Genomic DNA, 25,228 nt, shown 5'->3' with positions numbered 1-25,228 from the left:
TTAGAACAAGTTGTGAATGCTCTGCTCCTTGCTCCACCACATTTGGGCACCTTGGTGTGACACTCAGCTCTGGGACCATGGACTCTCCCCTGCAGTGTGCAGCATGGGTGCTGCTGGCTGCATTTCTGCATTGCCCCACCCCCCCGGGAAGGGGCAGGAAGTGGAAACTGGAGGAGGGAGGGGTTGGCCTAGAGACCCCAGGGAGCAGCTGGCAGGTAGGACTCCAGGGCCCACAGATGAACCCTTGCAGGCTGCCTGCTGGACGGTCTTGACTTGCATTTGCAGGTTACCTTCAAGCTTCAAACCCTGAAATCATTTGGTGATGTGAGATTCTGAGCTTTCACCATTAAAAAAAAAAAAAAAAAAAAAAGGCATTACAGTTCCAGCACTTGCAGCTGCCAAGGTGGGGGGGACCCCAGAAAACATGCCCCCTCCCGCTGCTGTAGGAAACCAGTGAGATTTTAGTCTTTACCCTGTTTAGAACTCCCCTTTATTTAAACCCATCTCCCAAGCTGTCACAGCAAGCGAGGGCTGGAAGGGCACCTAGATCAGTGGTTCTCAACCTTTTTTGTATGCATTAGCATCAGTGGCCAGATCCTAATCTGAGCCCCTCCCTCCCTCCCGCCCGCCCGCCTTGCTGCCCCGAGCATGTGGGGCAGGGGGTGGCTGTGTGTGGAGCTGGAACTCGGTCAGCCCGCAAGGCAAAAGCTGCGGTTTGCCACGTTTTTCTCCTGCAAAGGAGAATCTATTTATAACGTTTCTTCCCCATTCTCTTATATATTCTTGGGTTGAGACGTGCTCATCTAGATCCAACCCCTACTACAGGCTCCAGATAGGGCCTGGCAACCTAGCCGGGCGCCACACGCCGCCACCCGCAGGGGGCCAAGCCCAACCCCCAGCCCCGCTTCCCGCCAGCTGCGACCACTTGCGTGGCTCCACTCCGAGCTCTGCTACAACACTTGGTGTCTTCGCGTTCCAGCTTGTCCCATTGGCTGGCGGTGGCGGGCGCGGCGCGCTGCGCCCAATGGGCGGGGAACGTGGCGGGGCTGGGCGAGCGCAGAACCATAAAGGTCGGCAGCTGCGGCGGCGCGCGGCGGCTCAGAGGCGCATGGAGGCGGAGGGCAGGCGGCGCGGGCGGGCCCGGGGCTGCTGCTGGGCGCTGCCCTGCCTCTATGGCTTCTTCTGCAACTTGCGGCCCTCTGAGCCCTTCCTCACGCGCTACCTGCTGGGCCCGGACAAGAACCTCAGCGAGACCCAGGTAGCTCGCCCGGCCGCCCCGCACCGCCCCGGTCCGCCTCACGTGGGGCGAGGGGGACCTGCAGAGGTCACCCGGTCCCGCCCTTGGGATCGGCCCGGCCCGGCCCGTGCACGGGACGGCCCGCAGGGTTAGCGCTTGGGGTGGTGGGCCCGAGCCCCCAGGCTGGGACACTGCGGCAGCGGGGCCGGGTGAGGGCTCTGGGCTGGATGATGGGTTGTGCGGGGTGGTTGGGGCGATCCAGCCTCGGGCAGAGGGATGCGCTGGTTCGGTGTTTCTCAACCTGCGGGTCGTGACCCACAAGTGGGTCGCAAGGACGCATGAAAGGGTCGTGGACAAACTCTAGACGTGGATTTTCCTTTAAAGGTGAAAGGTGCTGGAACCCACAGCTTTTCTTTTGCGGGCTGACAGAGCTCCACGTGCTGAGGGGCTGAGGCCTGGGGGTGGTGGGTCAGGACTGGCCATTGATGTCTACAAATGGGTCCTGGTACAAAAAAATGTTCAAAACCACTGCTATAGATGACCTCTGAATGTGATGTGGGGGTCCAGATGTCTCTCCAGACCTGTGGCTTTTCCACCTTTGTAGCCTTGGCTAAGCTGGCTCTTAGTGTCCCCAGCCCCCACCTCCACCCCGCTTTACCTCCCCTCCCCCCCTCCCCCCGGCCCTTCTTGTCTTATTACAGATAAGTAATTGAGCTGTGGATCTGTGGTGAACGGCTCCACAAAGCCACATCCAGGCAGCTCTGGCACTAAGCGATGAAATCCCTGGTGTTGACACAGGCAGACAAGGTTCCTTGGGTGAATTTGATATCTTTTATTAGACCAACCCAAATGGTTGGAGAATAGTTATTAAGCAAGCTTTCGGGACATGACCCTTAAAAGAAGCTGGAGGCACCCCAGGGTGCTGCAGCACTTTGGGCAAAGATTGCTACTGGTTAAAAAAAACAAAAATAAAACTCCCAGGGTTTTATATGGGCACATTAAGGGGGCGTTTGAAAAGAGATTTGTGAGGATTGGTATGTGATGGTCAGTGTGGCCTTGGGCATTCGTTACATACACACCTGCTGGAGAATAGGTTCATTGCAGAGACAGCTGTTGACTCTCGTACTGCACGCAGGATTGCACATTAGGGACTCAGGAGGTCAGGGCTGCAAAGTTCAGAGTGGGCCTGTTTTCACTGGTAAACCACGTACAAGGGAATGGTTGTGTCCTGCTGCTGACTCTGCAATGACCAGTACACAGAAAGGTGGCTGGGGCTAGCAGTGTTGGAGGTGTGGGAATGGGGGAGATGTGTCCCTGGAAGAGGTGCTTGGAAGACCTGAACGGAAGCTGGGAGGACAACCGGGATGTAGCAAGGCAGAACGGCAGTTTGCCAGTGTTACTTAAGGACTTACCTTTTCTCTCTATTCTCACCCAACCATGCCAGCCTTGTAGAAAGTATTAGAGCTCCTGGCGGATAGAGGGTTTGGTTTAATCTTTAACCTACCTCCTATCCTGTTAAGTAAATGTTAGTTGGTGACACAGCAAAGTAACCAGTTGTCTCATAGTGAAGAAAGAGTAGTAGTTGATACTTCTTTAACTAGTGTGCATGTTGCTGCTTTTTTTCTTTTTCCAAGTTTAAAACAAAAACTTGGTGATGTTAAGGATTTGGTCTCTGTTAGGTGAATAAACAAATGTATTAGCTATGGATTCAAAAGCAAAATTTGACCTCCAATAGGAGTGTCAAACTTATCTGGCCCTGCAGTCTGCATAAGTGGTGTGGGGCCTGCTCGTGGGCTGATTCAAGCCCACAGATGCCTCCCTGGTCTTCATGCCTGATCCAGTGTGCACAGCACCTGTTCAGGATGCCAGTGGGCAGCATAGTCTGGGGTCTGATGCTAGAGCGTACTGTAGATGGCCTGTCCCAGGCACTGTATGTGGGGATCAGTGGGTGCAGCATGTGGGTTGATGGGGACAGCCCTGGGGGCCAGAGTATGGGGCTCCACAGGCTGGATCCAGCCCTTAGGCTGTATGTGACCTGTGACCTATGGCTTTGATTAACAGCTATAACAGGAGACTCAGGAATCAGCATACCAAATGTGAGGTCTGTTCTCAGTTCTACTGCTGAGTAGCTTTGGTAATTTCTGGGGTTGAGACTGGGCTGGTGGGGGGGTCAGTTTCTCCTTGTGCAGAAATGCATGCTGACATCTTCACTTAAGTGAAGTACTCTGAGATGTACAGGTGGAAAGCAGCGGGAAGTACTTAAATGTTTACATAGCAGTCTGGTTACAGTTGAGTAATCCAAGGAAATAATTCTGCCTCTAAAGCCCTTGAAAGTTGTGTGGTGTGACAACAACCTGTACAGAGTTCACACTTTGTTTTAAACTTGCAAAGCAGGCTGTGGTCCCTGGCAGGCTCCCTTTCCAAGATTAATGAGGAGTGGAGGAGGAGAGATTTTGTCCATCATGTGGTGGGGACTGCTTGTTGGCATTAGTGGGACATCATTGTAGCAGATCTTTCTTAGATTCCAGCTTCTAGGAAAAATATAAATATAAAATTACGTTGAGTATGTTATTTTTTGTAAAAGAAGGTTCAAGTGGATAATTAATGGTGTTTTTTTTCCCCTCCTTACAGGTCTTTAATGAAATCTATCCAGTATGGACGTACTCTTATTTAGTGCTGCTGTTTCCAGTATTTCTTGCAACAGACTATCTCCGGTACAAACCTGTAATCCTCCTACAGGGACTGAGCCTTATTGTGACTTGGTTCATGCTGCTCTATGCCGAAGGACTATTGGCTATTCAGTTCCTGGAGTTCTTCTACGGAGTGGTGACTGCTACAGAGATTGCCTATTTTTCCTATATTTATAGCGTTGTGGATTTGAACGTGTACCAGAAAGTCACCAGTTACTGTCGAAGTGCCACCTTGGTGGGTTATACTGTGGGTTCCATCTCTGGACAGGTTCTGGTATCGGTGTTCAACTGGTCCCTGTTCAGCTTGAATGTCATCTCCCTAACATCTGTGTCTGTAGCTTTTGCCATTGCCTGGTTTCTGCCAATGCCTCGGAAAAGTCTTTTCTTTCACCACCTCTCAAGCAGCCAGGTTGCTAGGGAAATGAAGGTTATTGACTGTAAAAGTGGAGCTGTTGTCCGAGATGATCCTGCGTTACAGAGTGTACCTGGGTGGGAAGATGAGTCAGAAGTTCCTTTAAATGTGGAGGCCTGTTCTGCAGAGAAGCAGGTAAGGCACTATGTCAAAAGAAATGAAAGCTACAACCACTTCCACAGCCTGCTGCCTTCCCTGAGACAGTGCTCTTCATGTTAGCTGACAAGGAAAAGTATCCCTTTCCAACCCTTCAAGTCTTCAGGGAGCAGGAAATTGCATTCCAGTCACATGGCATGGTAGTCCCCATGGGCATTTTTACACATGTAAGTGCTGGGCACTTTGAAAAGCGCCCGGCTCTGCATGGCTTACAGTTGTATAAGTGGTAAAATGCATGTCAGTGCTGAAAAAATGGCGGCAGCACGCTTTTGAATTAAAATACATAAAAGGTACTTTGGTTCAAAAGCGCAATGCCTCCGTTTTCTGTGCGCTGACACGCATTTCGCCACTTACAACTGTAAGCAACAGTGCAATTCACATTAGCTTGTGTGTAGAGTAGACTCAGTTAATTGAATCTGCTCTGAAGTGGCAGATATCTGGTGCATCGTGGGACAGAAAGGTATGTGTATAAATACCCCATATTCCTTCTGTTATTCAGATGCATTAAACTGTCCTCTAAGACTTGCTCTTTATTTTTTTAAGTCATCATTCACTCACTTGTATGGGGGAAGCAGTGAAGACTCTGGGTGCTTGAAGTCCTGTCTGAATGTACCATGAGCTGTTAAAGAGAAAGCAGTTGCAACCTGTGGTTTGAAAACCTATTACAAAATAACAGCTGCAGAATTTTTGTTGCAGATGAACTAGGTAACTGTTTCAGATAACCAGGAAGAGATTGTATCGGTGGAAGGACTGTTGATATCACCTTCTGATAAAGGCACTTAGGGGTATTTAAAATGGCATGATTTTGTCGAGTTTTCCACTTAGTGTTTCATCAGTGCAGGAGGAAAGGAAAGGGAGAAGGTAGAATATCCCTAACACTGGTGGAGTTTTAAGTGAACATCGGTTTAGGTTTTGTTTGTCTAAGTCTAGGGTAACTGCTTGCTCAAGGCAAATGGACTATTACTTTATTTAATGGCTAGACACAGTATTAATTGCTTTTGAAAGCCGGAATGAGGAAGATACTAACACTGTCTCCTCAGCCACATTTCTCTTCACTTCTCTTCAAATACTTATTGCTAGCAGAGACTGCAGGGAAGATAGCAATACCTGCCTTTAGCTTAGCTGGAAGGGTTTATGCTTCCTTGGGTTTCAACTGGGAATTTAAACTTATTAATATTCCAGTGCACTCATCTTGTCCTGTCCAGCACAGCTCTGCAAGACCCTCTACTGAGGTCACTTGAAGAGCCAGTGAGTATAAATGGAGGGCGGTCTTCCTTCAGTTTTTGGTTTTGGAGGAATGGGGTTAGGATAGTAATGGGGTATTGAGTAATCACTGAGCCAGTGATTTTGATCTAAAAGAGGTAGCCAATCTGGCATGAGTGCCACAAGTGGCGCAGGCAGCCTCTTTGTGTGTCATGGAGCAGATCAGGGTGGGGACAGGCAGCACAGCAGCAGATTGGGCAAGGAGCAGCAGGCAGAGCAGGAGACAGAGCCCAGGGCAGGAGCCAGAAAGCAAGGAAGGAAAGCTGGAAGAGAACAGAAATCAGAGCAGCACATTGGACTGAGGAAGGGGATCAGAATGGCACTTGGGCTAATTTGAGGCATGCTTGCCAAAAGAGTTAGCCCCCACTGATCTAAAGTCATACTCGGGCCTTCAGCCCAAGGTCATCTTCCTGCAGCCCCAATTCTACACAGATGTTCACTTATTCGCCTACAAGCAAGAGGAGGTTCCTTCCCTTGCACGTTTCACTAGTACCAGCACCATCCCAGCCTTAGCAATAATTGTAACTGCTTCTAGAAATCTCTTGCTTGGAAGGGAAGGCTATGTTGAGGCAGCTGAAAGTATAATATATCACTGAGTATAGTATAACATATTTGCTGAGGGCTTTGAATAATTATTGAGGGTAAGCATGGAATTCCTGTCATCCTGTACTACTTAAAACTTGAGAGGTTTAGTGAGAATGAAGCTTCCCTTTTTTCCTGTGCTACATAACCTAAGGATGAGGAGGATCCTTTAAATACAATTGGAACATTTGAAATAAAGGATAAATTAAAATCTGTCAGGGGTTATTCTTTCTTTCTTATGTAGACTGCAGTCACCTGAAACTCTTGTTACATTAGGGACTCAAATAGTTTGTAGCTGTGTGTAATTCTTAAACTAAGAATTTGCTAAGCATTGGCATATAACACTGGCTTTGCAAACTAAGCATATGGCCAATCAGATTGTGTAACTTGACTGGCCACAGAAGACTTCTTCCTCTCTCCTGAAGAAATGACTGGGGCTGTTGACTTTTGCAGCCTCTATGTATCTTCTTCAATGAGCTTCACCTCCCTGGAGATCTGTTTCCTAGATTTCCTGTAACTCAGACTGTGCCCCATCTAGTGTTTGGGGCACGAATAGTGACAGCATCCACCTTGTTGTTATTCTCAGTTGCTGTATTTGAGTTTGTAGCCATGCAGAGAATGAGTACATCAGAAAGCTACTGAACTAACTGGCAGAGCACCTGGAATTCATTTCCTATCTAGTATTTACCAAGTGACATTTTATCGGAGGGAGGGAAAGAAGGCCTAAGGCCAGGGTAGGTGAAAATTCCTGTTAAGGATTTTTAGTGGGGGAGGCCTTGAAATGAGACCATGGCTTGTTCTCAAGGGAGAGACTTTCAAGAGTGCACACAGTTGCATAACCTGAACACTTTTGACCTGTGGTTCTGTGAGTTAAGTCTAGTCACACTGGTAAGGTATCGACAGATGGCCTTGAAGCAGGGAGGTCTTTGTAGCTGTAGCCCATTGTTGCACTAGTGACTTGAATAGCTGCTGGCTACTTGGCATAAGTATAAAGTTACATGATTGTGAGGGTTTTTCTTTCATACTGGAATGTTGATAATCTATTTACCCTTCCCCCTCCCAGTGCAGACTAGGCGGATGTGCCTGGACATGTTTGTGTTGAGGTATTGAAGCAATGTCATGGAGAAGGAGTGATGCCAAGCTTCACATCTGGCTTTGAAAACAAGTTAGCAGAGTGTGTTGCTGGCTATTGCTAGGCATGGCCTGTGGTCCTGGCTCCATCTTTGGCCCAAGTGGGCCTTACTTGTGAGAGGCTAAATCTGAGTGGATGAATTCAGAGCCAGTTGCTTATTTAGATGTCTGATAATCTGATACTACCTTCCCTGTTTTAGCACTATCCATTTCCATATTTTAAATCACTCAGCCTCCAACCTCCTAGTCTCCATGAGGTAGGTGAGCATTGCCTCTATTTTATTAAGGGAAAACAGGCTGTGTCTCATGACCTGCCTGTACCTCAGGGTTACACCCAGTCAATTGGCTGAGCTAGGAACAAAACCCGTGCTCACTTGCTAATCCAGTGCCGTACATGCTGGACTGCAGTGTGGCACCTCGGCCTTATCTCTTATCTTAGTAAATGTAGCATTTCCCAGTGACCTGTTTGTCCTTCAGTGTTTAGATTCCCAATCCACATTTCAGCCTCTGGCTCTACCATCTCACTTTTAAATGCTTTCCAGCTGATGGGCCTTTTCCCTGCCTTTTCCCCTTTTCTTTCCTCTGAAGGAAAGCAGCTAAGGAAACTTGATTGTCCTGCTAATGTCAGTTTGGTTACTCATTATCTCCTATAATAAGTTGGTGGGTAATGCATGTTGTTGCATGAGTTATTGGACTCTTCTTGGGGTAGAAGAGAGAAGGGCAAAGAAGTTTCTGGTTTACCTGACTTGCATGCTGTCACCTCAATTTAAAATACTGCACGTGTGATTATTACTTGTTTGGAGGCTGGTGGCAGCTGACAGTCGCCTGAGGACTGGGGTCCCATTGTACTGGGTGCAGAATGGAGAAAAATGTGTAGTCCTTGGGTGCCTGTACTCAAGCCAGGAGGCTGCTCTGATGCGCTGTAATTGCAGCACGTCAGAGCAGATTCGATTAATCAAGTCTGCTGGAGCACGGTAATTACCACGCTCCAGCCAGCCTCTGTCTTGTGTATCAGTGTCCCTGCATTTCAAAATGGTGGCAGGGGCACTTTAATAAAAGCTTGTTCAAGGAGCTAATACATGAGATGCTCTGGGTGCTTTAATTAGAGCCACTTTAATTAAAGCATCCCTTCTGCCCCTGGAGCAAGTGTAAAAATGCCCCTTGAGACAACTATTCCAGCAGTTTGTTTTTTTAGTTTAAACTATGCTTGCAAACCCTCCTAACGTAGGTGCTGCATATATACTGGTACCCACTACCCCTTGATTTGAAGGAAAGAGAATAAGCTGGCATAGGAAACATGTTCCATGCAGAAAGGGTATATTTGCTCTGTGGGATTTGGGAGAGAAAATTAGTGATGCCAGTGAAACTCTTAGTGGTCTTGAACTCGGGAGAGTCTTGTACAATGTAGTTGCTACTTTGCTGACTCCTCTGGGAGGTGCTGCTAGATGCGGCTATTGGCAAAGACTGTGTGGGTCCAAAACAAGCCAGCATTTAGTCATCTCCGTTCACCCAAGATGGTAGGGAACAGAGTTCCTTTTTGTATACTAATCAGTATCTGAGGATAACTTCTTAATGTAACCTCTTCCCTTCCCTACCATGTGAACGTTGATTTATTTTTATGTATACAAATAAAGTAATAAATAATGAAATAAAATAATTATATATAATATACCTGCACACATACTTACACATCAATCAATGTTCTCTCACACCCACATTTGTGTGTGTATGTGTATCTATGTATGTATGTGGTGTGTGTATATACTTATACACATCAGTCAACATTCTCACACACACACACACACACACACACATCTATATCTCAGTATATATATTTGAAAAAAAAAATCTATGTAGTATATTAAAATACTCTGGTTCAGCTCCACTCAATCCTATTCTAGTGGTGCTGTGTGAGAAAAGAACATGAATTTCTGTATCCCCCCCTTTCAACTCAGGCTGTAGGTGCAAGAACTTCACTGTAGTGTTTGTATGTGGTGGAACAGGCTTCCTTTACCTCCATCCTAAAGACTCTCCACTGTTTTTAGATCTACAGAAAACCTATCAATTGAGTTCTTGGTTTATGTGACAGTGTTGTGACTCTAAGTGGTCTTAAAGTGATGTAAGGGAATTATTAACTTAGATGTTCATAAACTCTGAACACTATTTCTGTAGAAAACTTCCAGATATGTTGTTGGTGCTTGGAAAGAACTTCTGTGGTTGATCTTAAATTCTTATCCTTTTGGTCTTTGGCTCAAATTCAGTACAATCTGGTAACCTGCAAAAATTGGCATATGACTTTTGCCTTTCTGAAGTGAATTATTGACAGCTAGTGTTTTTCTTTACACTGTGAGGTAAGTGAACACTCTCCCTTTTCTGAAAACTGGCCCTCTGACCAGAGAAGCTAAAGACTGGATGGACCATGAAGAATGAACCTATTTCTTCCTTCTGACAGATGCTCTCCTGGTTGGAGTGGGACATGGTAGGGATGGCTAATGGTGTCCAGGTTTACTAATCTGGCACTTCTTACCACTGGTCCCCTCCCTGTCAGGCACAATCTTGAGGGATAAAATGAACTGTTTTAATTGTGATCTTTAATTTATTCTTATTTCTCTTCAGGAGCAGAAAGTGGACATCCTCAAAGTGCTCAAAGAGCTATGGCGGGACTTCCTCCAGTGCTATTCCTCTCGGCCTATGCTATGTTGGTCTGTGTGGTGGGCACTGTCAACCTGTGGCTACTTCCAAGTAATAAACTACACTCAAGGCCTGTGGGAGATGGTGCTTCCTGCTCAGAACTCCGAGATCTATAACGGTGGTGTAGAGGCTGTTTCAACACTCTTAGGTAAGCTATTTCAGAAGGCAATAAAAAAAATGCATAACCAATGAGACTTGCATGTTACATCCTCAAACTCATAGTTGCTGAAACATAGATCTGACAGAATTGTAATATTTCCTAGCATGTGCATATGGGAGACTTTCATCTAGATTGGTGTTATGCCAAATAGCTGTTGGATGAATTTCAGGCATAGTATCTTGTGATTCAGTTGCTTACATAGCTGGCTATGCAAGAGGTAGGTTTGGAAATACTGAAACAGCTGGTTTTTCTACCCATGACACATTATGGGATCCTCCCCTAGCAGTAGCATCATTGGATTATTCAGCACAACTTTCCAGATATGGGGGCACCAGTGTACCTCTAGGTGCTGGTTTAAATGCAGATGAGGTTATTTTGGCTAGACTGCTTGGGCACCTATACAAGTGCCAGACATTTGCTCCAGTGCATGCTAATTAGCACATACAGCAGACTGGATTAAACAAGTTTGCTGGCATGTGTTAATTAACTTGCTCCAACAGCCTCTGTGTCGTATCTATTCAGAGTCTCCACACTTCAAAATGGCAGGGGGCATTTTAACTAAAACTTGTCAAACAAGCTTTAGTTCTAGCGTCTCTGCTGCCATTTTGAAGCACAGGATGCTGAATACATGACGCTGCAGGGACCTTAATTAGAGCAGCTCTTGGAGCCACTCTAATTGGGCTGGAGGGAGGAAGATGCTTTAGAGTGTGTGTATAAATGTCCCTTGATCCTGGTTGGAGGGATTGTCATTTTTTAATGTCTTTGGGAAAACGCTTCCCGCGTGCCCCTTCAAAACACACGAGCCTCAAAGCAGCCTGCTCTGTAACCTGCTGACAGCAGTAAAAGCTATACAGTGCACAGGCCTTGCTTGACTGCATGGGCCCAGGTAGGTCAGTCTTGTATAACTCTCCAACAGACTGTTTCTTGTCATGGCTGTAGGGATATTGTTAGGACAGCTCAGTACTCCATCCACTCCATCAGAAGAGCTCTAAATACGAGGACCCTTAATGTTTCGTCACATTCTTGAATTCGTAGGCTCATAAGAAAGTAGGGCTGGAAGGGATCTCGCAAGATCATCTAGTCCAGCCTCCTGCTCAAGGCAGAACCATCCCTGACTAAACCATCCCAGCCAAGTGTTGTGTCTAAACTGCTTTTGAAAGTTTGCAAATCCTCTCCACTTGTTTATGAGGTGTATACTTTTTAGTTCCTGTGTGGGGAAAAGTGAGGCACAAACACTGATTATTTGTTGTTTTGCACCTTCCCTGAATGTAACTAAGCACCTACATGGAATTCAGTGGGAGCCAACGTTGCTCAGCACCTCTGAAGACAGGACCACAGAAGACAATTCTTTTCCATTAAACACTAGACCAGTATGCTGCACTGGCCTTGGCAAAATAACAAAGCAAGCCTAGAGAACAGTTACAATTGTTTTAATATTGGGAAGTCCCATTCTGTGAGGATCCCAAATGGAGGCTGGTGGGGATTATTGAGGAGAGTGGGGGTGATCTTTTAACAGCAAAAAGCAGAATTTTTTTTATTTTCCTTTGGGGAAATTTTTAAGCTATTTTTGTTTTAAAACCATAAGATGCCTTCTTTAAGCAATTTGGAAACCAATTTGAGCTTGGGAACCCATGCTCTTTAGCTCTTAAGTATTCCAGATTTGTTGTTGGCCTTTGGAGCTGCCACTGAACCAGAAACTAGGCCTTGCCAGCTCTGTGGCAGGGCGACTGGAACCAGGGGAAGTCAGGGTTCAATCTGGGATTTTAGGAGCGTTTCCCAGGCTTTCAGATGAGTGATGGGAAATGTAGAAGCTCTGTGCTCCCTGGCTCTAGCTCAGGGCTTCCCAACCTTTTCCTCAGCATGACCCCATTTAAACTCTGGAAATTTTTTGTGACCCCAAAATGATGCAGACAAGATCAACAGGTCCTAAATATGGCATTACAATGCTTTCGTGTCTTGCAGTCCCTTCATTTCTCGTTCTCATCCTTGTCATTAGTTTTACTGCTAGAGCTCAAAGCAGAAACTTTTCAGAGAAAAGCATCCATGTTAGATTTCTCTGTCATAAAACATATTTCAGCCAGCCAGTATCAACATACTGATTTTATGTCAGCTTCCTTTAGCATACTGGTGCCTTGCATTGGAGCTGCAGCTGTTGTGCATGGACAAATAACTGCCATGTGTGAGAGCTGCATATTTATAAATAAGAAGTGTATTCATCATAATCAGTCGACACTGTCGAGCATCTTTGTGACCCCATTTTTTATCATTGTGACCCCAAGTGGGGTCACAACCCCAAGATTGGGAACTGCTGTTCCAAATGCTAGAGCTGTGGATTCTAGCTGTGGTATCCTCAAGAACCCACCAAAGGAAGCTGACTTGAAAGTTTCCAGTGAAACTCTGCATCTGTTTTGCTGGCAGTTCATTGTAACTGATATGGCCTTGTGAAACACTTGCAAATTTCCAGCTCACTTTAAGAATACTTTCATATAGTATCAGGATAACTCCCCCACATATATGAGTCAGAAGATGGGTGGGATGAGTTCAAGGCCTTCATTAGGTTATGTATGAACACTGCTGTGCCATTGTAGAAGTTTTTTTTAATTGTTCATTGCAAGTCATGAATCTTTTCCATAAGAAGGAGACTACAAAATGCAAGCCAGAATTCTCGTTGGCCTTCTATTATTGGAAAGATGTTCCTTGGATAACCTGAATCGTGTCAAGAATGCCTCTGAAAGAGCAGGCAGGGAAAGATTGGAGCAAAAGATATTTTATAAAAAAGCATAATATTTGTTACTGGAGTGGACACGGGTGTTAAGGTTCACTTGGGTTCAATACGGCAGACTTACCTTTGATTGGTCCTGAAGACACTTGAATTACTGGGATACAAACAGATTTCCTAGCTCCTTGAATGTTGAAAATAAGTTTGCTTCTGGTAGCTTATAAAATGTACAATAGGTTTTCTAGGAAACCTTTGCTTATCAGATAAAGTCCCTCCACTTCTGAGGATATTGGTGTGGAAATATAGATTAGGGGTAGGCAACATTTTCTGGCTGCAGGCTGAAATGACCTACCCAAGGTCAGAGGCGGGTAGGCACTAGGACTCACCTGCCAGCGGCACATGTTCAGCATGGGTAAAATTCCTGTAGCTGATGCTTATCCCCATAGTGACATGGGAAGAGCACCCCTAGCTGAAGCCCCCAGCTACTGAAGTCCCATGTTCACAGGCCAGATCCAGTGGTTCCACGGGCTAGATCCTTGCTGACCCCTGACCTAGGTATCTCAATGGCATTCTGTGGCAAGAATGCCTTGAATTAACTCCCAACTCTAAAGTTGCCTAGTGCATCCTCTTGTTCAGCCTGTATTAAATGGCTGCTTCTTCAGCTTGGCACACCCTAGTCACAATTCCAGATCTTATAGTCCTTGTTATCACTAGTTGTCCACCCAGGAAGCAGGTGTGGTCCTGTAGTGCAGTGACCCTGTAGTAACAACAGTGTTGGAGCCCAGTTATTCCTACATATGTGGTCATTTTAAAGGCAGATGACCCTAGAGGGCTGTCAAGCATGGGATGCAATTCAGAGCAGACTTAAAAAGACTGCAAATGGAATCTTTGGATTCCTTCTGACCGTGGTGTTTTGACTCCAAGACAGTAAAAGCTGGCATACACAACCAGTGTCATTAAGGTTACTAAGTCAAGCCCTCCAAAGTCAAGAGATGCCAAAACAAAGGCTGCCTGTGCAACTTAAATCTGCTTCCTGTGCATGAGTCAGCCAATTACATGAGCCAATCTTAATTACAGTATCACGTGTTGTTTCTCTCTCCCTGTCTAGCTCTTGTTCCCTTTCCTTTGCTTCAGGCACCTTTCTACTTTGTACTGGGGTTCTGGTGCCCAAACCCCAGCTCCAGGCAGGACCATGGTGGCTGAGGCAGAATCTTCAGGGAGTTAAATAGAATCAGCTTGTCTTATGACTAATCTATATCTCAGTTTTTTAAGTCCCCTTTGCGCATAAGTCCATCTTCCAAACATTTTAATTGGTTGCTTAGACATGCACCTGAAGCAGTTGGCAATGCCTGGCATGTGGGTTAAGGTATGAAACTGTTGAGTCAGCTGTGGTGTCTCATGCTGTGGTTGTATGTTTACAATGACATAATTAAGTTCCTAAGGGGAAGGAGGAGTGAAACTCCATGAGTTGTCAGTTGAATCCCCAGAAAGTGTTGGGGGCGGCGGGTTTCCCCTTATCCCCCACAGCTTTGAAGCCACTGGTTTATTGTAACTGGATGTTCTACAGACTGAGCATCTTGTTGCATATAGGGGATAGGTCTCACTGGTATGATGGTGGCACACTTCCAAAATGAAAGCCTATTGTGGCAGTGTTACAGTGGGCACTTGTGCAGATGTGCATGGAAGGGCACTGACCTAGCCACAGTTTTTCCTGTGACTGGATTTCATCCTATGTGCAAAGTGATGCATTAGGGCAGTGATTCTCAACCAAGGTGCCACAATACCCTGGGTTGCCTTGAGAACCTTTGCAAAGGTGTCCTGGGTTGACACACAGTGTTATCACTGTTAAGTGTGCAAGCATGGTTCACAAGATAAACCCAGAGATTTCAAGTAGGAATCTATAGTGTTAAAAACATTCTGCCGTGCTGTGGGTTGTCCAAGTCCATTGCAACAGGAAAACTGCATTGTTGTTTTTCCGTAGTAAAAAACTGAGTGAAAACTAAGAACTGGCATTTTCCAAGGGGGGCCTTGAGTCTAAACAGGTTGAGACCAACCTGCATTAGGGTCTTTTGGAACTGTGAGTCTCCTGTTAGAAAGTTGGAGGCCAGTGGATCTGACTAGAAGGCTTCTTGAAGAGGTTGGCCTGCAGGGGGTTACAAGTGGGATCTAAATACTATTGTTAGACTCCTAAAGATTGGGACAAGTCTTGAATGCAATTCTGTCTTTCAGTGATCACCAATAAATCTCCCTTTGTAAGCATGCTACAACTTTGGCTTGCTGTCTGATGGCTCTGTTGGGCCTTTCTTGGCTTGTCTATAAAACAAGCTCCTTTTCAAAGTGTAGTTCTACCTGCTGTATACTGGAGCAGCATGAAAGCTGTACTCAGTCCCCCAGCAGCAATGTTGTACTGATAATCCTCTCGTCTCCCTCTGCCTTTGGCACCTTTCTATAGAGGTGTCAAACTGGGCTTGTACTTCCTTTTAACAGTCTCTCTGAAAAAACTGCTGGCCTTAGTAAAAATGTGCAGAAGAGAACCTGTGGAAAGACTTGAGGCCTGGAGCTCTGCAGCATTGCAGAGCTGAAGTCAGTTTTGCCAAAGCGCAAATCATTGGCTTAACTTTTCTCATAACATTTGATAGCTGATACCACTCATTTCCTTGTGAATTGAGTTAGACCAATGAGGAGAATTTTTGATTACAGCCTTGTCAGAGTGAAGCCTAGCCTTAAAACACACAGCTAGTGGAGCATTTCTTCAGGACACCTGGTATATTTACACATCAGTGTGTTTCAGTCTAATGCGTGGAGTATTTAAACCAGGCCTCTGGATGACAAAATATTGTGGTAGTTAATAAATTACATCCTTTCTCTTTTCATCCTGCTAATAGGAGCTGTTGCAGTGTTTGCTGTAGGTTACATAAAAATACCATGGGCTACCTGGGGTGAAGTAGCATTAGCCCTGTTTTCCCTCCTTATTGCTGCTGCTGTCTATATCATGGATATAGTTCGTAACATCTGGATATGCTATGCATCGTATGTGGTCTTCAGAATTATCTACATGCTGCTTATCACAATAGCAACGTAAGTATTTTTTTTAAAGTCAGGATTTGGAATGCCTGGAAATTGGCATACAATATAGCTTACATATTGTATAGCTAAGAATCTCTGTGATCTGTACAAAAGTCCCTGTGTGCTGGTATCTCCAGATGGGGAGACTGAGGCAGGGTGGCATTGACTTACTAAATTGCTGACAGTTTGACTTGTCAGAACCAGGAGTGGAACAGAGGTCTCGCAACACTAAAGTCTTTGTCTGTAAGTGCTGGGTAGTGCTGTCTTCCAGAGGAATGCTTTTTCCATAAATATTGTTAGACTGAAGCATCAGAGAGAAGAGGGACAAGTACTTTGTCTGCAGTGGAGTCAAGTTCTCTGATTTGTAAGCAGGAAAATGTGTTTATATAATATTTCTTGTAGAGGCAACTGTTCAACTAAACCCAGCACCCCCATGCAGTAAACAGACAGGAAATGAAGGAATACCCTCACTAGAGTGTAGTAGGATATACTCCTTGCAAGTCCCTTCTTGACTTGATAATGAGCAATTCTGTGACTGCAAAGTGGGTATGCTGCATCTTCTCTGAAAGATGGGGCCCTTCTGGCAATAGTGTCTCCCTAGGAATTCAGTATCTTCAGTCTTAAATGCTGTCTTGGATACGAGTGTAACCTAGAGAACTCCCACACTTTGTACAACACTTCAGTTTTCCCCATGTCACTTGAACTCCAAGACTAGCTAGGTAGTACCCTATTCGGTTTGTGAGACGACTGCAGTGTAAGGCAAGATGACTATGGAAATGTCTAATATCATCCAGTGTATAGAGGAGCTTTCCAACCTACCTAGTTTGCTTGTTTAAACATTGCCCTATTCTGAAAAGTCCTTTTCTCTGCCTCCTAAGCATATTTCTACAACTTTTTCCCCCCCCCAGGTTCCAGATTGCTACAAATCTAAGTGTGGAGCGGTATGCCTTGGTATTTGGGGTCAATACTTTCATTGCCCTGGCACTTCAGACTGTCCTCACTGTGATTGTTGTGGACTCCAGAGGTCTTGGGCTAAATATCTTCACGCAGGTAAAGCTACTGCTTTTTCTTGATTTGGGAGAGAAGGAGAGAAAAATGGAAATCAGGGTGGGAGCATTGACCAAACTCTTCTCTGTGGCTGTGGTTTCAGTTCCAGTTTTGAGGACTGAGGAGTGTTCCCTGGCCTATGCTGAGGGGAAAGAGGTGGGGAGGAGTACTGTCCAATTGTGGGTGGAGGGTGAACTTTTTTTTTCTTTTGCAAACTCACAATTGGATTTCTTCGGCTCCCTTGTTAACTTTCACCAGAGGGCCAAGGTCAGAGATGGAGCTCCCATCTCACCCCACAAGGTAGTTCACCAGCACAGGGTTTATAGTCCGGCTGGATGGGAAGTTTGTGTTGGCACAGTTCATGATGAAAACAATGCTTTATTCTGGTGAAGCTTCTCTTGAGTTCAGCTTTTCTTCCATGTACCACTGATCTCTCTCTCTCTATAGATAGGCATCTTTGAAGTTTAGATGCCACTTGTGTGGTATCTTTCACTAGCTCTAATGAACATGGTAATAAAGGCAGGTAACAGGCTGGGAGATGCACACTTCATTCACCAGTCCTATTAAACCACATCTTGCATTTTGCCTTTTGTGTAAGTGAAGGGGTGGTGGGAGCAAGGAGGGAGGGAAGGCACGTGTGTCTATCCCAGATCTTTAACTTCCGGTTCTCTCCCTTTCTTTACAGTTCATGATCTACGCTGCCTACTTTGCAGTCATATCATCTGTGTTCTTGGTCAGTGGTATGTACAGTATTATGAAGAATTACAGAAGACAGAAGGACATGCAAAGCAGATCTGCAAGTCCTAAATGCACTGAGGACTCGCTTGGAAATGAAGTATGAAGATATAGATCTATTTATTAGTCTCTGCCACTCTTTCCAAGGCAATCTGAATTGTACTTGAAGTGTGTTTATACTATATTAGTAGCTTGCTTTAAAAGGAAAAGTTATTTAATTAGATCTTACGTAAGTAAGAACAAAGTACCTTCTCATATGCCTTTTATACTTCAGTTGCATGTGTGGGGAGGTACAACAAGTTTGCTCAAGAAATGAAAGTCTAATGAGATCTTAGTCCTGGCACGTGACTCTCAATATCATCCTTAAATATAAGGATGTAAGAGTATAAATATAACTGTTGTACATCTGCCAGTCTTTGAGCAAGAAAAATCCAGCTGTGCTGCAGGGCAGCAATGCAGGGCATTGGCAGAGCTGTGCAGGGAGCCCAGGGCTGGAATAGCAGAGGGTGCTGCAGATTAGGAGTAAGACATGGTGCCTGTCCTGTGCTGTCAGACGCACACCAATGAGCACTAAATACACTTTAGATTTACGTCTGTATATATGCATTTCCTCATCCTGAGTGTGCTATTTCTGCCCATTGAGTCATTCCAGCTGCTGATGTTGCAAGACATAGCTGGTCATGGGTAACTTCCCTCAAGAGCTTTAATGTGTTCTGGATTAACTTGCTGGCATCAATGAGTTGGCTGTCAGCAATGTTTTCTTGCACTGTGAAAGTTGTGTTCTCTTACTTCGAAGATAATACAGTTCCAGAGGGAAGCTAATGTGCGCTCTGGCATAGAGAATGCTGATCCTGTGGACCAGGGAAGGTCCTCTAGCCTCTTATCCTTTTGGACTCTGGACTCCTGTGATGCAAAGCCATTGACCCTGAACTGCTGTGGAGGGTGCCAGGGTCAAATACTAAGAAGAGAACAAAACTGACATCAGGTTTTTTTTTCTTTTTGGGGGGGAGGGGGCAGATCTTCAGTTGTTGCCATAATGGCTCCTGGGGTTTGTGACTGGGCCTTTACTTACAATGTAATAGTTATCAGCAGTGAGCTAGTCTTCAAAACGCTCATTTCTTTGGCATTTTTCCTTTTGACAAGTTACCAGCAGATGAAGTCCTTCACTTAGCTGACAAGCAAGTGTGATCCTTCTGAAAACCTTACCTGTGACTTTTGCTTCTGAAGAACTTAGCACTTGCCTGGTCTCTGGCTTGACAAAGGGTTTCATAGAATCATAGAAAATTAGGGGTGGAATGGACCTAAGGAGGTCACCTAGTCCAACCCCCTGCTCAAAGCAGGACCAGTCCCAACTAGATCTTTCCAGCCAAGGCTTTATCTAGCCGGGTCTTGAAAACTTCTGAGGATGATAACCTCTCTGGGTAACCTGTTCTAGTGCTTTTCTGCCCTCCCCCCCCCCCCCCATGAGACTTTTCCTAATACTTAACCTAAACTTCCCTTGCAGCAACTTGAGACCATTGCTCCTTGTTCTGTCATCTGTCACCACTGAGAACAGTCTACCTCCATCCTCTTTGGAACCAACCTTCAGGTAGTTGAAGGCTGCTATTAAATCCCCCCTAAGTGGGCATGTCTACATGTGCAGTTTAATGCGCATTAATCTATTATAATGCATGTTAAAACATCACAAGGAAACATGCTCTTTAGCTAATGCACATTAAAATAAGCTAATGTGTATTTTTTTTAGTACCTCACAATGGGGGGCACTTTTACATGTGCTCTGGGGGTGGGAGGGGTGGCGTTCTAATTAGAGCGGCTTCAAGAGCTGCTCTAATTTAAAGTGCTGATGCGTCTCCTGTATCAGTGTCTCCACACTTAAAAATGGTGGCAGGGGCGCTTAACTAAAGCTCATTTGAGCTGAAACACAGGACGCCAGAGCACAGTAATTGCCATGCTCCAGCAGATTTGATGAATTCAGTCTGCTCCGGTGCCTTGGAATTCCAGTGCTTTGGAGCAGCCTCCGCAAAGGCTTATATCGTGTATAAGTACGTGGAGGTACTGGATTTAATGCGCATTAATTGAACATATAGATGCACCCAGTCTTTTCTCCTCTAGAATAAATAAGCCCAGTTCTCTCAGCCTCTCCCCAGAAGTCATGTGCCCTACCCCCTGAACCATTTTTGTCACCCTCTGTTGGACTCTCTCCAACTTGTCCACATCCTTTCTGTAGTAGGGGACCCAAAACTGGACACACTACTCCAGATTTGGCCTCACTGGTGCCAAATAAAGGGGAAGAATCATTTCCCTCAATCTGATGGCAACACTCCCACTAATGCAGCCCAGTATGCTGTTTGTCTTCTGGGCATCTCCCAGGACATACTGTTGGCTCATATTCAGCTTATCATCCACTGTAATCCCCAGGTCCTTTTCTGTAAAGCTGCTTCCCAGCCAGTTAGCCCCCAGCCTGCATGGGGTTGTTCCATTCTAAGTACACGACTTCACAACTGTCCTTACTGAACCACAGGAGGTTTCTTTTGGTCCTATCTCAATTTGTTGAGGTATCTTCTCTGTGCACTGGAGAAACTTGGGAAGGGAAACAAGTTTGTAGATGACACCAAGCCGGGGGCGGGGGGGGGGGGGGGGTAGTGGATTGCTGGAGGGTAGGGCTAGGATTCAAATTAGCCTGTTTTATCTTAAGTTGGGTCTCTCGGGAGAGTGAATAAATCTGTGGCAAGCTGCAAGAATGGAGCCTGTCACTGCAGTACAATAAGGAGCTGGAGAGCAGGGGAGAAAGGGGGTGAAACCTTGGGAATCCTGATAGGGGAAGCTAAGGTCACTTCTCTCCCTCTGATCCTCTTCTGACCCAGCTGATTATAGTGTGTTTATTCACTGAACCTGCAGAAGCAACTTTATGTGCAATTGAAGTTTTACAGGTATGATGGAGAGGCAGGCTATTTCCCTCTCCCTTTTTTCTCTAGTTGGGGAGAGACATGATCCATCCTCAGAAGTAGACCAGCCCCAAGTGAGCCTCAGGCTCTCCTTGGCTTGTCTGCAGAAGAGGGATGAATACCGTTTTTTAGTTTTTGATGTGGGATCACACTACTTTTGAAGGGAAGGAAGCTCTGCCTTGGGACTCCCCAAGAAGAAGCCTTGCCTGATCTCCTTCACCCATAGGACCCCTTAAAGCCCTGGTGTAGTTTCCCTGGTTATCTGTAACCCCCCACCTCAGAGAGCTCCTTTTTATCAGCTTCTGATAAGGGAGCTGTTTTCTTCGAAAGTGGGGGCAGGAGAAAGAGCCGACATCCCAAACAGCACAGCAGACTGTTCATCTCTAAACAAGCAGTCTTTATTGTGCCACTGCAGTTCTCTCTGTCCTCACTCAGACCCTCTCTGTTCTCCCTGGGAATACTTTTTTTTTTTTTTTTCTCTGCAACTTTCTGTCCTCCTTAGGACTGCCCTTTCTCTACTGTCCAGTTCTTTGAGGCTCTCTTTCCTCTCAGGCACAGTCAACTCACAACAAAATTGTATTGCAGAAGTATTTGGATAGAGATGATATCTTTTATTACACCAACTAAATAGTTGCAAAAAAGTTGTTGCAACTGTTTAGTTGGTCTAATAAAAGATATCACCTCTACCCAAAAAGTTTGTCTGCTTTTTTGCTTAGACCGATATGGCTGCAGCCAAGATCCCTTGTAAAAGTATAGTATTCAGAACAGAGGTTAACAGTCACCAAACAACACTAAACATAATGCTAAGGGAACCAATCAGGGAGGAGTCTCTGCAGCTCAACTATTTAAAACACGCTTACATCGAGCTACCCAAAGTGTTCCCAACAGAACTGTGGGCTAGCACTCTGCTCATTTAGCATTTTTCATCACAAGTTCACAGAGCCTTTTGTGGGTACCTGTGCAGTGAAACTTACTGGAAGCCAAATCTATGAGACTGGTGTGCTAGTAGAGGGGTCCAGAGAATGAACACGCATGAACTAATCATTCCACCTAGAGTGATGTTGACTCGTCCCGTTTAGGCTTGACAGAGAATTAAAACCCTGTATTTACATTCGCCCAAACTTCCTGGGTTTTGAAATCTTGATCCCGATGTTTCTGGGGCCTGTCTTTGCTGGCCTTTAAATAGGTATCTCATTAGGGTAGAGACTGACACAACAATTGTACTGTTATCAAAGAATACTGATATAAGCTGTTATGAGCTGTTAAATCTACATACTTCTGTAGAAATGCAAGTGTAGCAAAACTATTGGAGCTTTAACCCTGTCTCATTCTGAGTTATCATAGATTCATAGATGTTAGGGTCGGAAGGGACCTCAGTAGATCATCAAGTCCGACCCCCTGCATAAGCAGGAAAGAGTGCTGGGTCTAGATGACCCCAGCTAGATACTCGTCTAACCTCCTCTTGAAGACCCCCAGGGTAGGGGAGAGCACCACCTCCCTTGGGAGCCCGTTCCAGACCTTGGCCACTCGAACTGTGAAGAAGTTCTTCCTAATGTCCAATCTAAATCTGCTCTTTGCTAGCTTGTGGCCATTGTTTCTTGTAACCCCCGGGGGCGCCTTGGTGAATAAATCCTCACCAATTCCCTTCTGTGCCCCCGTGATGAACTTATAGGCAGCCACAAGGTCGCCTCTCAACCTTCTCTTGCGGAGGCTGAAAAGGTCCAGTTTCTCTAGTCTCTCCTCGTAGGGCTTGGTCTGCAGGCCCTTGACCATACGAGTTGCCCTTCTCTGTACCCTCTCCAGGTTATCCGCATCCTTCTTGAAGTGTGGCGCCCAGAATTGCATGCAGTACTCCAACTGCGGTCTGACCAGCGCCCTATAGAGGGGAAGTATCACCTCCCTGGACCTATTTGTCATGCATCTGCTGATGCACGATAAAGTGCCATTGGCTTTTCTGATGGCTTCGTCACACTGCCGGCTCATGTTCATCTTGGAGTCCACTAGGACTCCAAGATCCCTTTCCACCTCTGTGCCACCCAGCAGGTCATTCCCTAGGCTGTAGGTGTGCTGGACATTTTTCCTCCCTAGGTGCAGCACTTTGCATTTCTCCTTGTTGAACTGCATCCTGTTGTTTTCTGCCCACTTGTGCAACCTATCCAGGTCTGCCTGCAGCTGTTCCCTGCCCTCCGGCGTGTCCACTTCTCCCCATAGCTTTGTGTCGTCTGCAAACTTGGACAGAGTACATTTGACTCCCTCGTCCAAGTCGCTGATGAAGACATTAAAGAGTATCGGTCCAAGGACCAAGCCCTGCTGGACCCCACTGCCCACACCCTTCCAGGTCGAGACCAACCCATCTACCACGACTCTTTGGGTGCGACCCTCTAGCCAATTTGCCACCCACCGGACCGTGCAGTCATCCACATCACAGCCTCTTAACTTGTTCACCAGTATGGGGTGGGATACCGTATCGAAGGCCTTCGTTAGTTACAGTGATGTAGCTAACTCTTGTTGCTACAGGGTCATGCAGACCTAACAGTTATGTCATAACAACACTACCAAGTGGGAGCTCCCCTTTCCCCTTTAAAGCAGTTAAAAGGTATGTTTGCCTGTAGTCTTAGCTGCCTTATTTTGAAAAAGAAACTTGAAAATAACCCTTAAATGTTCTGTTATCCCCTCTTTTGCTGGGGGATGGAGGAAGTTTCCTTTTTAAAGGTGAAGTTTTAAGATAAGTGAAATGGTGACTAATAATGGTGGGAGAGTTGTTTTTGGGAAAGTACAGTAATGGCATGGCCTGTGACTGGTGTTTGCACCTCAGCCAGGCCAAGATGATATGGGAAGGTTGGGGGTGTGTGAGGGCAGTTGGGCATGTTGAGTAATGAGCATGATGGAAGCTCAGTCTTCGATCGCATCTGTAAGGAAGGGAGGAAAAAACGGTTTCCTTTTGGGGAACCATTCACTTAGCACTGGATCTAAAACCTCATCTTTAATTTTGTGAGTAATGTTTCTAACAGGTGATGACAAAATCAAAGTGTCTTTACTACCAAACGTCTTGCCTTGAAGCAAGAACACTGTAGAATGTTTCTTTACACCATGTGGAGATTCATGCTAATGAATGCAGGGCTCTTAAGCTAAGAAATTCTCTTGAAGCTGATCCTCTGCATTGTCACTGTAGTAGCAGGCTGCTATAGAGATGGGAGCAGTAGAAAGACTGAAATGTAATAGGATTGTTTGTGAGAGACAGTGGCCTTTGAAGAGAAGCAGGAATTCAAATGTACAGAACATTGCAAAACTGTATTTTTTGTTCCAATTGTAAAGCTATTTTTATCAAATAAAGTATTTTACAGTGTTTCCTAAAAAGACTTCCTGCTTGTATCTTATTCATTGCTACTGCAATTAGCACATGATTCATGTTGCATAATGGAACAGGGAAGATCTCCAACAACTGAAAAGGAATTATCTCTGAAACAAATCTTCAAAGATGACTATGGGTCATCTTTAGATTTTCAGGCATCTGAGAAGCATGGCAGCAAAGAGACCTTGCACAGTGTGCAGAGGACTTCTCCTGTCCAAAGATATTGGTGTATGGGTCTAAAGCAAGTTTGTTTAACAAGGAGTGAAACTTGCGTATGGATGGGACAGAAGACGACTGCAAATGCAGCAATGTGGGAGGGGATCTGGGAAAGCAGGTTCCAGAGATGGGGACTAAAGAAAGGATCACAGGTTCCAAGTCACTAATATGTGCCTAAGGAAAGTTGCTACTACTCCAGCTCTACCTGACCAGCACAGAAGGGTTATGCTTCAGCTCTACAGGCCCAAGGTGTGGGGCTGACTTTGTTGGTTCACATAAGTGATCCAGCATAGAGAGGTTTACAGTTCAGCTGGACTTTTGGCACCGCTTGAAAGGCTGTTACGGCAAACTTAGTGACCTCAGAAACCAAAACCAGAAGTCAGTTGGGCTGCAATTTATACAGGTAAGGTGGTAGCCAGAGAATATTTAACTGGGTTTCATTTGGGTCCTTATCTGGGAGATGGGATGCTGGTGGTGATGGTGTTTGCTGCTGCTGCCCCCACTACCATGGTGTATGCTGGGCAGCTAACCTGCAGCACAATGGTACAGGCAGCTTGTGTGTGTAGTATGTGGCAGATCAGGGAGGGGACAGACAACACAGCAGCAGATAGGACAGGAAGGGGATCAGAGTGGCACTTGGGGACAGTGTGAGGCTAATTTGTGGTACACTTGTTAAAAAGGTTGGCCCTCCTGTTGTATGCTGATAAGCTATTAAAAAACCATGGTATTTGTGCTTATTTTCTGTATAAAGCAGTCCATGTTGCCTTGGAATCAAGTCTCCTTGCCAAGTTTTGTGCTTTGCAGTTATAATCCTTCTTCAAAGACC

At 45.6% G+C, this 25,228-nt stretch overlaps 1 protein-coding gene across 1 annotated transcript; it reads left to right on the top strand.

Moving 5' to 3' along the window:
- The first annotated feature begins 1,005 nt into the window (after nucleotides 1-1,005).
- On the top strand, nucleotides 1,006-24,193 carry SLC19A2 (solute carrier family 19 member 2). Its single transcript, XM_006271819.4, has 6 exons — nucleotides 1,006-1,258; nucleotides 3,869-4,474; nucleotides 10,088-10,310; nucleotides 15,927-16,119; nucleotides 17,016-17,157; nucleotides 17,840-24,193. The coding sequence occupies exons 1-6, from the start codon at nucleotides 1,025-1,027 to the stop codon at nucleotides 17,993-17,995; spliced, it is 1,554 nt and encodes a 517-aa protein (XP_006271881.3). The 5' UTR covers nucleotides 1,006-1,024; the 3' UTR covers nucleotides 17,996-24,193.
- Nucleotides 24,194-25,228: the final 1,035 nt, after the last annotated feature.

This window comes from Alligator mississippiensis, chromosome 1 (genome assembly GCF_030867095.1).
Source record: "Alligator mississippiensis isolate rAllMis1 chromosome 1, rAllMis1, whole genome shotgun sequence".
NCBI classification, from domain to species: Eukaryota; Metazoa; Chordata; order Crocodylia; family Alligatoridae; genus Alligator; species Alligator mississippiensis.
Note: the sequence above shows the minus strand (reverse complement) of the source record. Positions and strands in the feature narration are given on the sequence as shown.

Coding starts and splice junctions, on each gene's coding strand:
- SLC19A2 (XM_006271819.4), top strand. CDS start 1,025: ATGGGCGGGGAACGTGGCGGGGCTGGGCGAGCGCAGAACCATAAAGGT. Junction 1,259..3,868: donor AGAACCTCAGCGAGACCCAG/GTAGCTCGCCCG, acceptor CCCTCCTTACAG/GTCTTTAATGAAATCTATCC. Junction 10,311..15,926: donor GGCTGTTTCAACACTCTTAG/GTAAGCTATTTC, acceptor TCCTGCTAATAG/GAGCTGTTGCAGTGTTTGCT.